Below are 17,057 nucleotides of genomic sequence, written 5' to 3'. Positions count from 1 at the left end.
CCAGGGACACTGAGAGCACCAGGGAAGTCCCCAGGGACACCAGGAACACTGGGAATACTGGACACACTGGAGGCACCAGTGGCACAGGGGACACGATGGGCTCCAGGGCTGTTGGGGACCCCAAGATCAGAGCAGCCCCCAGACCCTCCATCCTCCGACCCCGCCGGAGCCCCAATACAGCGCCGCAGTTCCAGCCCTCCAGCTACCAGGCCACGGTGGAGGAGAACCGGCCCGCGGGGACGCCGGTGATACGGGTGACGGCGCAGGACCCTGATGAGGGCGAGGCAGGGCGGCTGCTCTACGCCATGGCCGCGCTCTTTGACAGTCGCTCCGACGCCCTGTTCACCGTGGACCCCGTGACAGGCGCCGTCACCACGGCGGCACCGCTGGACCGTGAGAGCAAGAGCACCCACGTGTTCCGCGTGACGGCAGCCGACCACGGTGTGCCCCGGCGCAGCGCCATGGCCACGCTTACCGTCACCGTGGGTGACGCCAACGACCACGACCCGTCCTTTGAGCAGCCCGAGTACCGTGAGAGCGTGCGGGAGAACCTGGAGGTGGGCTACGAGGTGCTGACTGTGCGGGCCACTGACGGCGACGCCGGGCCCAATGCCAACGTGCTCTACCGGCTCCTCAATGCTGGCGGCGCCAACGAGGTCTTCGAGATCGACCCCCGCTCTGGCGTCGTCCGCACACGTGGCTCCGTGGACCGGGAAGCGGTGGATGCCTTCGAGCTGCTGGTGGAGGCGGCGGACCAGGGCCAGGAGCCCCGCAGTGCCACGGCCACCGTGCGCATCGCGGTGGAGGACGACAACGACAACGCGCCTCAGTTCAGCGAACGGCGCTACGTGGCACAGGTGCCTGAGGATGTGGTGCCCAATGCAGCCGTGCTGCGGGTGACGGCCACTGACCGTGACAAGGGCAGCAACGCCCTGGTGCACTACAGCATCGTCAGCGGCAACACCCGTGGCCACTTCTACATCGACGCCCAGACGGGCGCCCTGGACGTCGTCACCCCCCTGGACTTCGAGGTCACCAAGGAGTTCACGCTGCGCATCCGGGCACAGGATGGCGGCCGCCCGCCCCTCTCCAACATCAGCGGGTTGGTCACCGTGCAGGTGCTGGATGTCAATGACAATGCCCCCATCTTCGTCAGCACGCCCTTCCAGGCCACCGTGCTGGAGAACGTCCCCGTGGGCTACTCCGTCATCCACGTGCAGGCCATTGACGCCGACTCAGGGGACAATGGCCGGTTGGTTTACACCCTGCTGGAGACCGGCGCTGGCTTCCCCTTCGCCATCAACAATGGCACCGGCTGGATTGTGGTGGCCTCTGAGCTGGACCGGGAGGCCATGGACTTCTACAGCTTCGGCGTGGAGGCGCAGGACCAGGGGACACCCCCCATGGCCTCCACGGCCAGCGTCAGTGTCACCATCCTGGATGTCAATGACAACAGCCCCGAGTTCACCCAGAGGGAATACGGTGCTCGCCTCAACGAGGACGCGGCGGTGGGGACGAGCGTCCTCACAGTGTCTGCCGTCGACCGTGATGCCAACAGCGTCATCACTTATCAGATCTCCAGCGGCAACACCCGCAACCGCTTCTCCATCACCAGCCAGAGCGGTGGAGGGCTCATCTCGCTCGCCCTGCCCCTGGACTACAAGCTGGAGCGACAGTACCTGCTCACTGTTGCAGCGTCCGACGGCACCCGCCAGGACACTGCCCTGGTGGTTGTCAACGTCACCGACGCCAACACCCACCGTCCCGTCTTCCAGAGCTCCCACTACACCGTCAACATCAACGAGGACCGGCCGGTGGGCACTACGGTGGTGGTGATCAGCGCCACGGACGAGGACACCGGGGAGAACGCCCGCATCACCTACCTGATGGAGGACAGCATCCCCCAGTTCCGCATCGCCGCCAACACTGGCGCCGTCACCACCCAGATGGAGCTGGACTACGAGGACCAGGTGTCCTACACCTTGGCCATCACGGCGCGGGACAACGGCATCCCCCAGAAATCCGACACCACCTACCTGGAGATCCTGGTGAGCGACGTCAACGACAACGCGCCGCAGTTCCTCCGCCACTCCTACCAGGGCTCCGTCTACGAGGACGTCCCCACCTTCACCAGCGTCCTGCAGGTCTCCGCCACCGACCGCGACTCTGGGCTCAACGGCAGGGTCTTCTACACCTTCCAGGGGGGCGATGACGGCGATGGTGACTTCATCATCGAGTCCACCTCAGGCATCGTCCGCACCCTGCGCCGCCTGGACCGGGAGAACGTACCGCTCTACTCCCTGCGGGCCTTCGCCGTCGACAAGGGGGTGCCGGTGCGGCGGACGCCGGTGGAGATCCAGGTGACGGTGCTGGACATCAATGACAACCCGCCTGTCTTCGAGCGCGATGAGTTCGACATCTTCGTGGAGGAGAACAGCCCCATCGGGCTGGTGGTGGCCCGGATCACGGCCACCGACCCTGATGAGGGCACCAACGCCCAGATCATGTACCAGATCGTGGAGGGCAACATCCCGGAGGTCTTCCAGCTGGACATCTTCTCCGGGGAGCTCACGGCGCTGGCCGACCTGGACTACGAGGCCAAAGCTGAGTACGTCATGGTGGTCCAGGCCACGTCGGCGCCGCTGGTCAGCCGGGCCACTGTGCACGTGCGGCTGCGCGACACTAACGACAACAGCCCCCAGCTGAAGAACTTCGAGATCCTCTTCAACAACTACATCACCAACCGCTCCGGGAGCTTCCCCGGCGGTGTCATTGGCCGCATCCCAGCCCACGACCCCGATGTGTCCGACCACCTCACCTACACATTCGAGCAGGGCAACGAGCTCAACCTGGTGCTGCTGGACCCTCAGAGCGGGGAGCTGCGGCTCAGCCCCGCCCTGGACAACAACCGCCCGCTGGAGGCCGTCATGAGGGTCTCCGTGTCCGGTAGGACCCCTACCCAGGGTGTTGGGCTGGGCACAGGAGGTGGGGGATGTTTGGGGGTGTTATGGGGTCTCCCCACACCATTTTGGCTGCCCCCAACCTTCAGATCGGGGTGGGGGGGCTGATGTGCTTTGGGGTCCTGCCAACCCACTGAGGTGTTTTGGGGCCCCACCACCCCATCTTGGCTGCCCCCACCCTCCAGATCCAGGTGAGGGGGGGGTGAGGGGGATGCTGTGCCCCCCACAGCTCGGACACCCCTCTGGAGGCATTCAGGTCCCCAGCACCCCCTTTTCCTCCCCCATCCTCTGGGGTGTCCAGAGGGGTCCAGTACCACAGTGCACCTTCTTTTGGGGGGGGCAGGACCCTGGTGGGTGTTGGAGTGGTCTTGGCACCTCTCTGTGTGGCGCTGGGGGGGTGGGACCCACTGTGTGTACCTGGGGGGGGTGTTGCAGAGGCTGGTGTGTGCAAGGGGGGAGTCCTGCTACCCTTGGGTGGGTGCTGGGGGTCCCAGTGGGTGAATTTGAGGGGACTCGAGGTGCAGCGCAGTACTGGGGGGTCCTGGCACCCCAATGGATGTTTCCAGGAGACCCCAGTGCTTGTCTTTGGGGGGGGGAGCACCTCGATGTCCTCACTGGGGGGTCCCCAAACGCAATGGGGGGGTCGTGGCATAAGAGGGGGGTGTACCCTTGATTCAGGGGGGCCAGGAGGTGCTCCCTGGGGTGGGGATCACCCCAGGGTGGGGGAGCATCTCCTTACCCCCCTCCCCAGAGCAGGGAGGGAAACTGAGTCACAGCCCAGGCCGTGATGTCCCTTGTCCCCATCTACGTGTTGGCCCCCCTGCCCCCAGTTTGGGGTCCCTGCTCCGGCCACACAAAACGGGGGGCCCAGGGCACAAAAGGTGGGGGCTGGGGGCCCCCCAAGCCCCCCCGAGCGCAGGGGCAGCCGCGAGGGGAACAAAAGGTCCGGCCATAGCTGGGCCCCCGCAGTCGCGGCCATGGCAACCCCCTCCCCGCCACCGGCCACCGGCCACGGGCCACCGGCCCCGCCACCCCCCCTCTGTCACCCCCTCTGGGCCCCCCGCTGTCCCCCCGCTCCCTCTGTCCATCTGTCTGCCCGCTGCCCATCTGTCCCGAGTGCCACTGCCCCGGGAGGAGGAGGAGCAGGAGGAGGAAGGGGGGCGTCCCAATGCTGGGCAGGGACTTTGACTCCCCCGGCCCCATAACCAGACCCAGCCCCATCACCAGCAACAGCCCCATAACCAGTGCAAGTCCCATAACCAGCCCTGTAACCAACCCCATAACCAGCACCAGTCCCATAACCAGCCCCAGCCCCACTTGCCAGTGCCCGATGGGGTTGGTCACTGGGTTGGTCACCCCATGCCCACCCCACCACCCACCCTCAGACCATCCACCCCTGCCTCCCCCCCAGTGTCCCCCAGGCCCTCCCCCGACCCCTCAATGTCCCCCAGACCCCAATATCCCCCAGACCCCAATATCCCCCAGACCCTAATGTCCCAGACCCTTCCAGCCCTGACCCCCCAATGTACCCAGACCCCAATGTCCCCCACCCCTGATCCCCCAATGTCCCCAGCCCCCCCTGCTGACCCCATGTCCCCTAACATCCCCAGCCCCCCTTGCTGACCCATGTTCTCAGTATCCCCAGTTCCCCCCCGTATCCCTGGTGTCCCCAGCCCACCCTGCTGACCCCGTGTCCCCAGTGTCCCCAGTTCCCCCCTGTGTGCCTGGTGTCCCCATTTCCCCCCGCTGACCCATGTCCCCGTGTCCCCAGACGGCGTGCACAGCGCCAGCGCGCAGTGCGTGCTGCGGGTGACGGTGATCACGGACGAGATGCTCAGCAACAGCATCACCCTGCGCTTGGCCGACATGTCGCAGGAGCTCTTCCTGTCGCCGCTGCTCGGCCGCTTCCTCGAGGGGGTGGCGGCCGTGCTGGGCACCCCCCGGCACCGCGTCGTGCTCTTCAACATCCAGGCAGACACAGACGTGGGGCCGGCGCGGATCCTCAACGTGAGCCTGTCGGCGCTGCTGCCGCCGCCCGCGGCCTCGCGCTTCTTCTCCTCCGAGGAGCTGCAGGAGCGGCTCTACCTCAACCGTTCGCTGCTGGCGGCCACCACGGCACAGCGGGTGCTGCCCTTTGATGACAACGTGTGCCTGCGCGAGCCCTGCGAGAACTACATGCGCTGCGTGGCCGTGCTGCGCTTCGACAGCTCCGCGCCCTTCCTGGCCTCCGACACCATCCTGTTCCGGCCCATCCGGCCCGTGCCGGGGCTGCGCTGCCGCTGCCCGCCCGGCTTCACCGGCGACTACTGTGAGACCGAGATCGACCTGTGCTACTCCAGCCCCTGCGGTGCCCACGGGCGCTGCCGCAGCCGCGAGGGCGGCTACGCTTGCGAGTGCCACGAGGACTTCACCGGTGAGCGGCGCCGGCCCGGGGGCCTCAGGCAGCCTCTGCCATCCTCCATCCTCTGTCCAGCCTGAGATCCATCCATCCATCCATCCATCCATCCATCCATCCATCCATCCCTAGATCCATCCATCCCCCCATCCATCCATCCATCCATCTATCCATCCCTCCATCCTTCATCCTCCATCCTCCATCCAGTCCTCCATCCATCCATCCCTCCATCAATCCATCCATCCCTCCATCCCTCCACCCATCCCTCCATCCTGCCATCCATCCATCCGTTCTTCCTCCCTCCTTTCCTCCTTCCCTCCTTCCCCTTATCCATCCATCCATCCATCCATCCATCCCTTCTTCCTGGTGTCCATCCTCATCTTCCCTCATCACCTCCTCTTCAATCTCCCTCCCTCCCTCCATTTCTCCCTCCCTCCATTTCTCCCTCCCTTCCTCCTCCATCCTTTCCTTCCTCATGGTGTTCATTCCCATCATCCCTCCCTCCATCCCTCCCTCCCTCCTCTTATCCATCCCTCCATCCCTCCATCCCCCTCCATCTCTCCTCCATCCCTTCTCCATCCCCATCCTCCCTCCTCCCCTTTGTTTCTATCCCTTCAACCTCCTCCTCCTCCATCTCCCCACCTCCCTCCCTCTCCTCTGCCCCCTCTCCCTCACACCTCCCTGTCCCCCCTGTCCCCCCCAGCCCCCCCATGGTCCCCCCATGAGGTCCCTGTAGGGGGGACAGGGACATTTGGGGGGGGGGCAGAGCCCTGGGGAACCCCTGTGTGGGGTGGGGACCCCTGGGGACACCCCTCAGGGTCACGGGGGGACTGGTGACACTGGGGACATCACCCCCACCTCCACCCTGGGGACCCCCAACCCCCCACCGGACCCCCAGATGGGGGAGGGGATGTGAGGGGAGGGGGCTTCTCCTGGTTGCCATGGTGATGGGAGGTGGTTGCCATGGTGATGGAGCTGAGGATAAAGATGCTGGGGGGGGAGGGAGAGGGGACTCCTACCCTGCCACCCCCCGATTTGGGACTTCTTGGGGCTTCTGGGAGCTGACCACTTGGGGAGGCTCTCTGGGGTTAATGGGGGGTGAGATTGGACCCCTCACCCTGATTTTTTGGGTTGTGGGTGTTCCACAGGGGAGCGGTAGGGAGGAGATGGGACCCCACCCTCTAATTTTGGGGTTCTGGGTGTCCCCCAGGGGAGCCCTGCGAGCTGAGTGCCCGAGGGGGGCTCTCTGGGGTTAATGAGGGGGGAAAAGGGACCCTGTCCCCCTAATTTTGGGGTCCCATGTGTCCCCCAGGGGAGCACTGCGAGCTGAGTGCCCGGGGGGGCCGCTGCACGCCGGGGGTCTGCCGGAATGGGGGTACATGTCTGAACCTGCTGGTGGGGGGGTTCCGGTGCCAGTGCCCCCCCGGGCACTACGAGAAGCCCTTCTGTGCCATGAGCACCCGCAGCTTCCCCCCCAAATCCTTCCTCACCTTCCGCGGGCTCCGCCAGCGCTTCCACTTCACCCTCGGCCTCACGTGAGCACCGGGGCGGCACTGAGGGGGCACCCAGGGGGCACCAGGGCGGGTGTGGGGTCGGGGGGTGGGGGGTGATGGGTCATGGGTGTCCCTGGGGTGTCATTTGTGGGGGGGGGGCTCCCCGGGGGTATCATGTGGGGTGTGGGGTGATGGGTGTTCCTGGGGATATTGGGTGGGGGGTCATGGGTTTTGGGGTGATGGGTGTCCCGTGGGTGTTGGGTGGGTGGGGGTGATGAAATGTGGGGTGGTGGGTTCCCTGAGGGCACAGCGGGGGGGCAAAGGGTGTGGGGTAGTGGGGTGACCTCTTGGCATGCAGGGCAGTGGGGTGGGGGCACTACACGGGGACGGTGAGTGATGGGCACCCAGCGGATGCAGGGGGATGGAGCAGGGGGTGTTGGGGTGTGTTTGGGGGCACAGTCAGGTCTGGGGAGTGTTGGGGTGTCTTTGGGGGGCACAGGGGGGCCCGGAGGGTGAGGGGCATGCTTGGGGGGCACAGCAGGATATGTTGGTTGTTGGGGTGTGTTTGGGGGGCATAGGGGGGTTAGAGGTGTCAAGGTGTGTTTGGGGGGCATGGTCAGGTCCGGGGGATGTTGGACTGTGTTTGGGGGGCACAGTAAGGTTGGGGGGTGTCAGGGTGTTTTTGGGGGGCACAGTGGGTGTTGGGGTGTGTTTGGGGGGTGCAGTCAGGCCCAAGGGGTGTTTGGGGGTCACTGGGAGTCCTGGAGGGTGTTGGAGTGTGTTTGGGGGGCACAGTCAAGTTTGGAGTGTGTTTGAGGAGCACAGTAAGATTGGGGGGCACAGTATAATTGGGGGGTGTCAGGGTGTGTTTGGGGGGCACAGGGGGGTGTTAGGGTGTGTTTGGGGGGCACGGTCAGGGCCGGGGGGTGTTTGGGGGGCACGGTTAGGCCCGGGGGGTGTTGGTACCCCCCCGACACTGGTGCTCCCCCAGGTTTGCCACGCGGGAGCGGGACGGGCTCCTGTTGTACAACGGGCGCTTCAACGAGCGCCACGACTTCGTGGCCCTGGAGATCGTGGGGGAGCAGCTCCAGCTCACCTTCTCCGCAGGTATGGGCACAGCTGGCACTGCCTGGCACCGCCTGGCACCACGCCCTGGCTTCCCTGCCAGGCACTGCCATGGCTGGGCACTGCACCCTGGACACCCCATCCTTGCACTGCCTGGCACTGCATCCCAGCACTGCATCCTGGGCACCCCATCCCTGCACTACCTGGCACTGCATCCCTGGTATCTCATCCCTGCACTGCCTGCACCCCACCCCTGCACTGCCCGGCACTGTATCCAGGGCATCCCATCCTGGACATCCCATCCCTGCACTGCCTGCACCCCATCCCTGCACTGCCTGGCACTGTATCCAGGGCATCCCATCCCTGCACGGCCTGGCACTGCATCTTGGGCATCCCATCCTGGGCATCCCATCCATGGCACTGCCTGGCACTGCATCCCAGCACTGTATCCTGGGTATCTCCTCCCTGGCTCTGCATCCCAGGCGTCCCATCCCAGGCATTCCATCCCCAGCTCTTTGTCCCTGGCACTGCCTGGCACTGCATCCTGGGCATCACATCTCACACATCCTGTCCCTGGCACTGCCTGGCACCGCACCCCAGCATGTGCATCCCAGGCATCACATGCCTTGGTTCATGTCCCTGGCATTGCATCCTGGGCACCCCATCCCTGGCACTGCATCCTATGTGCCACATCCCTGGCACTGCATCCTGGGCACTGCCTGGCACTGTATCCCTGGTGCACATCCTGAGTAGCACATCCCTGGCACTGCCTCCCTGCCATCCTTTCCCTGGCACTGCATGCCATGCACCCCTGGCACTGCATCCCTGGCACTGCATCCCACACTTTACAGCCCTGGCCCTGCAACCCTGCGTGTCACATCCCTAGCACTGCATCCCTGGCACTGCATCCCTGGCATCCCATCCCTGGCACTGCATCCTATGTGTCACATCCCTGGCACTGCATCCCATTCTGTAAATCCCTGGCACTACATCTCTGGCACTGCATCCCTGGCATCCATTCCTGGCACTGCATCCCATGCTGTACATCCCTGGCACTGCATCCCTGCCATTCCAGTTCTGGCACTGCGTCCTATGTGTTGCCTCCCTGGCACTGCATCCCATTCTGTAAATCCCTGGCACTGTATCCCTGGCACTGCATCCCTGGCACTGCATGCCATGCAGTGCTACACCCCCGTCCCCCCTGGCTCTGTGCCCGCAGGTGAGACCACCACCACCGTGTCCCCGTTCGTGCCTGGGGGCGTCAGTGACGGGCAGTGGCACCGGGTGCAGCTGCACTACTACAACAAGGTGGGGGCACAGGGGGGGTTTTGACACAGGGAGTATTGCCCCGGGGGGGGTTATTGGCATGGGGGGCAATGCCAGGGGGGCATATTGCCCATTGGAGGGGACATTGGCACAGGGGGTATTGCCCTGGGGGGGTTGTTACCCTGGCAGGGGGTGATTGGCACGGGGGGTATTGCCCGGGGGGGAATTACCCTGGTGGGGGGGGGGGGTGTTCGGGGGGTGTTCCCATGCCCCCCCGTGACACGGTGCCCCCCCAGGCCGTGGTGGGGCGCTCGGGGGTCCCGCAGGGCCCCTCGGAGCAGAAGGTGGCCGTGGTGGCAGTGGACGACTGTGACATGGCCATGGCACTGCGCTTCGGGCACCGCCTCGCCAACTACTCCTGCGCGGCCCAGGGCACCCAGGGGGGCACCAAGAAGTGAGGGGGGGACGTTGCGGGGGGGGAGGGATGTGAGAGGGGGCGGGGGGAGCAGGAGGTGTGGCATGAGGGCAGTGCCAGGGGGGTGTATTGCTCTGGGAGGAGGTTTTTGGGCATTGGGGGGCAGTGCCAGGGGGGTGTATTGCCATGGGGGATGTTATTGCCGTGGGAGGGGGGCATTGGCATGGGGGGGGGTGCCCCGGGGGGGTTATTGCCATGGGGGGCACTGCCAGGGGGCTGTATTGCTCTGGGAGGGTTTTTTTTGGCATGGGGGGGCAGTGCCAGGGGGGTGTATCGCCCTGGGAGGGTTATTGCCATGGGGGGGTTATGGCCGTGGGGGGGTTATAGCCATAGGGGGCAGTGCCAGGGGTGTATTGCCCTGGGGGTGCCATGGATTGGTGTGTGGGTGGGGGTCCCTGGGGGGTCCCTGGGGTTCCCCGTGGCTTGGGGGGTCCCTGGGGAGTCCCTTGAGCCCCCACGGCTTTTGGGGTGACTGGGTGTCCCTTGGGGTTCCCTGAGGGTCCCCATGTGTTGGGGGGTCCCTGGGGGGTCCCTCAAACCCCAATGGGTTTCGGAGTGGAGGGGTGATCCTTGGGGTTCCCTCAGAGTCCCCATGGGTTTTAGGATCCCTTGGGGTCCCCATGAGCTTTGGGGTGTCTATGTGATCTCTGGGGTTCCCCATGTGTTATAGAGTCTGTGGCTGGTCCCTGATGGTCCCCATGAGTTATGGGGTCCCTGGGTGGTCCCTTAGCCCCCCCCCCCGGCTGCTGTTGGGCTCTGCAGGTCGCTGGACCTGACAGGGCCGCTGTTGCTTGGGGGGGGTCCCGACGCTGCCCGAGAGTTTCCCGATCCGGAGCCGCCACTTTGTGGGGTGTATGAGGCACCTGCACATCGACCAGCGCCCCGTGGACATGGGCACCTTCATCGCCAACAACGGCACCCTGCCCGGTGGGCACGGGGACACTGGGGGCACGGGGAGGGCAGCCCGGGGGGCTGCGGGGGGCTGAGAGCCTTTGGGGGGGGGGAAAATGGGATGGGGGGTTATGGGATGACACAGGGCAGCGAGGCTGTGCCCCCTGGGTGTGAGGTGGGAGGGGGTGCCGGGACTGGGGGTCTGTGCCCTCTGGGTGTGGGGAGGGGGACTGGGATGGGGGGATGCCAAGGCTGGGGGGCTGGATGGGCCTGTGCCCCCTTTGGGGGTGGAGGGGTGTGCCAGGGGTGTGGGAGTCTCTACCCCCTTGGGGTGGGGGTCAGGGGATGCTCAGGGTGTGGGGGGGTCTGTGCTCCCCGGGTGTGGGGTGGGAGGTTAGGGGGTACCAGGAGTGGAGGGGGGGGTTCTGTGCCCTCTGGGTGTGGTGTGGGGGGGATGGGGATGCCGGGGATGGGGGGGTGTCTGTGCCCCCCCGGATGTGGCAAGACAGGGCCGGGAGGCCGGGGAGGTGTGGGGTGTGACCCCCCTGTGCCCCTCCCAGGCTGCCCTCACAAGAAGACCCTCTGCGACCCCACCACGTGCCACAATGGGGGCACCTGCGTGCACGAGTGGGGGGGCTTCAGCTGCCGCTGCCCCCTCGGCTTCGGGGGCAAAACCTGCCAGGAAGGTACCAGGGGGCACGGGGGGGTCATGGGGTGTGCGTGGAGAGGGGCCGTGGGGGGCGGGGGGTGGTCCTTGGGGGGAGCGAGGGGGTCCGTGGGAGAGTGGGGAGTCTCATGAGGGGAGCGGGGGGTCCGTGTGGGGGTGGGTCCGTGGGGGTTGGGAAGGGTCTCTGTGGGGTTATGGGGGGTCCCAGATGGGGATGGGGGGTCCGTGAGTGGTTGTGGGGCGTCCATAGGTGGTTGCGGGGGGGGTCCCTGAGTGGATGCGGGGGTCCCTGTGGGGTCCGTGGGTGGGTGCGGTGTGGGATGTACCCCCACCCCACGGTCGGGGGGTGCCCGGGCTGGGTGCGGGGGGGGGGGTCCCGGGGCCGGGCCCGGCCCCACGCGTGTTTCCCGCAGAGATGGCGGCCCCGCAGCGGTTCGTGGGCAGCAGCCGCGTGGCGTGGGCGGGGCTGGCGCTGCCCCTCGCCCTGCCCTGGCACCTCCGGCTCATGTTCCGCACCCGCCACCCACGGGGGGTCCTGCTGAGGGCGGGGGCGGGGGGGCGCCTCAGCCTCACCCTGCAGGTGGGCACGGGGGGCACGGGGGGCACCGGGGGACACGGGGAGGAGCACGGGGGACACGGGGGGCGTGGGCAACACGGGGAGTACAGGGGGGCACGGGGAGCACGGGGGACACGGGGGGCACGGGGAGCACGGGGAGGCACAGAGGGGCACGGGGAGGTCACGCGGGGCATCGAGGGGCACAGGTGGGAGCACGGGGGGGCACGGGGGAGAGCACGGGGGGGATATTGCCCTGGGCGGGTTATTGCCTGGGGGGGGTGGCAGTGCCAGGAGGTGCCACTTCTGGGGGACGACATTCCCCCTGGAGGGGGGGGTGTATTTCCCAGTGCCCCCCCAGGTTTTCGGGGTCCCTGACGTGTGCCACCCCTGCAGCTGAGCGAGGGGCAGCTGGAGGTGGGGGCCTGGCAGGGGGGTGCCCGCCTGGCCGCGCTGCGCCTGCCCCAGGCCAAGGTAGACGACGGCGCCTGGCACCACGTGGAGCTGGAGCTGCGGGGGGGGGGGCCCGGCCGCGACCCCCCCACCACCCTCCTCCTCCTCACCCTCGACTACGGCCGCCACCAGGTGGGAGGAACTCGCCCTGCCGACCCCCGTGGGTGCCATCCCGGCACCTTCCGTGCCACCCTGAGGCACCCACGGGGGTCCCTGTGCCCCCCACAGGCGGTGGGCGACGTGCCCGGGGAGCTGCAGGGGCTGCGGCTGCGGACCCTCAGCCTGGGGGGGCTGCCCGGGGAAGGGGGAACCGTGGAGGAGGGGTTCCGGGGGTGCCTGCAGGTAACAGGGCACCAGGGGGCACGGGGGGCACCGGGGGTGCGGGGGGAGCACAGGGAGGAGGGGTTCCGGTGGTACCTGCAGGTAACGGGGCGGGGGGGGCACAGGGGGCACGGGGGTTATGAAAGGTACCGGGGGAGCGCGGGGGGGGCACCAGGGGGCCATAGGGAGGAGGGATTCCGGGGATGCCTGCAGCTAACGGGGCACCGGGGGGCACGACGGGTGCGGGGTGGGCACAGGGGGCACAGGGGGCACCGGGGGGGCACGGGCAGGAGGGAGAGTGACACAATGCAGAGGGGTCTGGGTTGTCCCGGGGGGTCCCGTGTCACGGTGGGAGGACACCGAGGAGGGGTGACACCGGGAAGGGGGTCCGAGTGTCTCGGGGGGTCCCGGGTGGCACTGAGGGACACTGCGGGGGGCGTGTCGGGGGTAGCGCGTGGGGTGGTCTTGGCTCTCGGTGGGGGGCACTGACGGGTGACCCCGCAGGGGCTGCGCGTGGGGGACGCGGCGGTGACGGCAGGTGCCCTGAGCCTGGCACAGGCTGCCCAGGTGAACGTGGAGGGGGGCTGTGCCCTGCCCGACCCCTGCGACTCGGGGCCCTGCCCCCCCCCACAGCTACTGCAGCGACGACTGGGACAGCTTCTCGTGCCGCTGCCACCCCGGTGAGAGAGGACCCCCCGACTCCCCCCGAGACCCCCCCAACACTGCCTGAGACCCCTCCAACACACCCCTGAGACCCCTGGGATACTGATACCCCCCCCCAGTGCCACCCCAGTGAGAGAGGACACCCCTGACCCCCTCCAAGACCCCTCTAACATCCCCCTGACACCCCCAGGATACTGATGCCCCCCCCCGTGCCACCCTGGTGAGCAGCGACCCCCCCCAGCACCCCCTGACACCCCCTTGACACTTCCTAGGACAGTGACACCCCTGTGACACCCCCAGTGCCATGCTGGTGGGCAGGGGCCCCCCTGACATCCTCCCTGCCCCTCAGGGCACTGCACCCTCCCTGGGCACAGCCACCCTCAGCATTGTCCCCGTGGCACTGCCACCCCGTCACTGGCCCTGGGCACTGTCACCCCTTATCACTGTCCCCAGAGAACTGACATCCCCTTGTCCCTGTCCCACCCTCCCTGGGCACTGCCACCCCTTTATCCCTGCCCCTCTGTCCCCATCCCTGCCTGCCCGATGCCATGTCCCCAAGGCCATGTCCCCAACGCTGTGCCCATGCCCAGGGTACTTTGGGGACAGCTGTGTCAGCGCCTGTGCCCTGGACCCCTGCGAGCCCCCGGGCACGTGCACCCGCCGGCCGGGCACGGCCCCCGGCTACGCCTGCCACTGCCCCCCCGGGCACCTTCGGCACCCTGTGCCAGCACCGGTGGGTGACACTGCGGGGACACCAGGGGGGGCTGGGAGGGGGCAGGCAAGGCACGGAAAGGGCAGGGTGGGCACACGGGGGGCATGGCAGGTGGGCAAGGGCAGGGTGGGCATGTGGGGGGTACAGTGGGTGGGCAAGGGTCAGGGTGGGGATCCAGGGGGCACTGTGGGGGTCCAAGGGGTACTATGAGGGTGCAGGGGGCACTGTGGGGGCACAAGGGGCACTGTGGGGGTCCGAGTGACACTATGGGGGCAAAGAGGACACGGAGGGGTGTCCGAGCAGCCCCGTGGGGGTGCCCAAGGCGGTGTCCCCCTCGGTGCCAGCCCTGGTGCCCACAGGGAGGCCCAGCCGTGCCCGCGGGGGTGGTGGGGACACCCCACGTGTGGCCCCTGCAGCTGCGATGCCTCGAGGGGCTTCGACCCCGACTGCAACAAGACCACGGGCGAGTGTCACTGCAAGGTGGGACTGGCACCCCCTGGCACCCCCTTGGCACCACCTGCCACTCCCTGCCACCCCTGTCATCCCCCCTGTGCTCTCAGTGACCCCCTGCCACCCCCTGTCATCCCCCCGTGCCCTCAGTGACCTCTTGTTCCCCCTGCCACCCCCTGTCACCTCCTGCCACCTCCTGGCACCCCTGGGCGCCCCACTGCCACTCTTTGCCACTTCTGCAACCCCCTGGCACCCCTCTGGCACCCTGTGGCACTGTCTGCAACCTCCTGTCACACCCTCGTGCCCACAATGACCCTCCCCATGCCACACCCTGCCACCACCCGCCACCCACTGCCACCCCCTCTGCCCCCCCCATGCACGCAGTGATACCCTGACACTCCCTGTCACCTCCTGCCAGTCCCTGTGACCCTCTGTGACCCCCCGTGACCCTCTGCCACCCTCTGCCACCCCCTGCCACCCCTTGTCACCTCCTGCCACTCCCTGCCCCCTCCCCACCATTCCCATGGTGACCCCCTGCCCCCGTGTCACCCCCTGTCACCCTCTGCCACCCTCTGCCACCCTTTCCACCCCCTGTCACCCCGTGTCAGCCCCTGTGACCCCTGTCACCTCCTGCCACCCCTGTAACACCCTGTGACTCCCTGCCACCCCCTGCGATGCCCTGTCACCCTCTGCCACTCCCTGAGACCCCCTGTGACCCCCTACCCTCCTGTCACCCCTTGTCACTGGGACAGTGACACCCCAATCCCTCCCCCGCCACCCTCTGCCCCCCCCGTGCCCACAGTGATCCCCTGTCCCTCCTCTGTCACCCTTTCTCATCTCCTGTCCCCCCCTGCCCCCCTGTGCCTGCCGTGACCCCCTGTCCCCCCCAGGACAACCACTACCGGCCCGCGGGGAGTGACACGTGCCAGCCGTGCGAGTGCTACCCCACTGGGTCGCTGTCGCGGCGCTGCGATGCCACCAGCGGGCAGTGCCCCTGCAAGGCGGGGGTCATCGGCCGCCACTGCGACCGCTGCGACAACCCCTTCGCCGAGGTGACAGCGGGCGGCTGCGAAGGTGGGCACCGCACGGGGGCGCTGTGCCACCGCCTGTCACCTCCTGTCACCTTGTGTCGCTTTGTGTCATCTCGTGTCACCTGGTGTCACTTTGTGTCACTTTGTGTCACCATAAGTGTCCTCTATCACCCTGTGTCAGCCACTGTCCCTCTGTGTCCCACTGTCATCCTGTGTCCCTCTGTCCCCCTGTGTCTCACTGTCCTCTTGCATGCCCTGCTGTCCCCCTGGTGACCCTGCTGTCCCCCTGTGTCCCTCTGTCCCCCTGCGTGCCCGCTATGCCCCGGTGACACCCTTATGCCCGCAGTGAACTATGACAGCTGTCCCCGGGCCATCGAGGCCAACATCTGGTGGCCCCGCACCAGGTTTGGGCTCCCGGCGGCCGCACCCTGTCCCAAGGGCTCCGTGGGTACGTGGGGACACAGGCACAGGGTGGGGTGGCACTGGGGACACTGTCATGGCATTGCTGGGATGGAACTGGCGGGGTGTGACAGAGTGGTGGCACCATTGGGATGGGATTGGGATAGTGACACTGTGGTGGCACCAGTGGGACAGGACTGGGGGGTGACATGATGGTGGCACAGCTGGCATGGGTTTGGGGTGGGATGACACCACGGGGTCATTGCTGGGATTCGGCAGGAGGGAGTTGTGGTGGCATTGCTGGAGTGGTACAGGGAGGTGACACCATGGTGGCACCTCTGGGATGGGGTTGGGTTGGTGACACCATGATGACATTGCTGGGGTGGAACTGGGGGTGTGACAGAGTGGTGGCATTGCTGGGGTGGGATTGGGGTGGTGACACTGGTGGCACTGCAGGGTTGGAGTTGGGGTTGTGACATCGTGGTGGCACAATTAGAATGGGTTTGGGGCGGTGCCACCACGGAGACGGAGTTGGGCTGGGCCGACCCTCCCAGCCCCCCCACCAAGATGGCACCGGGGGGCACCGCTGCGATGGCACTGCCAGCACGACACACCCCCGTGGTGCCCTCCCTGCCGTGCCCGCGGCGGTGCCACCCGAGTGTCCCCCACCAGGCACGGCCCTGCGCCACTGCGACGAGCACAAGGGGTGGCTGCCGCCCAACCTCTTCAACTGCAGCACCCTGGCCTTCGCCGCCCTGCGCCCCTGGGTGAGCCGCGCCGGCACTCGCCACCACACCCGCGCCTCCCGCGGTGCCACCGGTGCCACCCTGAGCCCGCGTGTCCCCCCCCAGGCGGAGCAGCTGGTGGGCAACGAGTCGCGCTGGGACGCGGGGCAGTCGCGCCGGGTGGCGCTGGCGCTGCGCGAGGCCACGCGCGGAGCCCGCGGGTACTTCGGCAGCGACGTGCGCCTGGCATATCGCCTGGCAGGGGCTCTGCTGCGCCACGAGAGCCGCCAGCGCGGCTTCCGCCTCGCCGCCACGCAGGACGTGCACTTCACCGAGGTGGGGCGGGGGCATCGCGGGGGGCACGGCCTGGGGAAGGGCGGGAGAGGGATGGGAGAGGGTCACCGGGGTGGGGAGGGGTGGGGAGTGGGGGAGAGGGGTGGGAGAGGGGCTATCGGGGTGGGCACGGGGTGGGAGAGGGGCATCGGGGTGGGCACAGGGTGGGGAGCGGTGGGAAAGGGGAGGGGAGGAGGGTGGGAGG

At 67.5% G+C, this 17,057-nt stretch overlaps 1 protein-coding gene across 1 annotated transcript in view; it reads left to right on the top strand.

Moving 5' to 3' along the window:
• Positions 1-6: 6 nt before the first annotated feature.
• The window catches only part of LOC113962684 (cadherin EGF LAG seven-pass G-type receptor 2-like), a 30,053-nt gene continuing 13,002 nt past the window's right edge, over positions 7-17,057 (top strand). Inside the window, 21 exon segments of the mRNA XM_027673445.1 lie at positions 7-2,946; positions 4,732-5,373; positions 6,668-6,890; positions 7,840-7,955; positions 9,133-9,221; positions 9,476-9,633; positions 10,417-10,444; positions 10,446-10,581; positions 11,106-11,231; positions 11,626-11,792; positions 12,162-12,350; positions 12,447-12,560; positions 13,044-13,160; positions 13,162-13,219; positions 13,793-13,899; positions 13,901-13,935; positions 14,274-14,394; positions 15,255-15,438; positions 15,742-15,843; positions 16,467-16,561; positions 16,646-16,855. Coding sequence (XP_027529246.1) covers positions 96-2,946; positions 4,732-5,373; positions 6,668-6,890; positions 7,840-7,955; positions 9,133-9,221; positions 9,476-9,633; positions 10,417-10,444; positions 10,446-10,581; positions 11,106-11,231; positions 11,626-11,792; positions 12,162-12,350; positions 12,447-12,560; positions 13,044-13,160; positions 13,162-13,219; positions 13,793-13,899; positions 13,901-13,935; positions 14,274-14,394; positions 15,255-15,438; positions 15,742-15,843; positions 16,467-16,561; positions 16,646-16,855 — 5,868 coding nt within the window. The 5' untranslated portion in view covers positions 7-95.

Source organism: Neopelma chrysocephalum, unplaced genomic scaffold (genome assembly GCF_003984885.1).
Source record: "Neopelma chrysocephalum unplaced genomic scaffold, ASM398488v2 Primary Assembly neopelma1_184482, whole genome shotgun sequence".
NCBI lineage: Eukaryota > Metazoa > Chordata > Aves > Passeriformes > Pipridae > Neopelma > Neopelma chrysocephalum.
The sequence above is the reverse complement of the archived record's forward strand: the minus strand, read 5'-3'. Positions and strand labels throughout refer to the sequence as shown.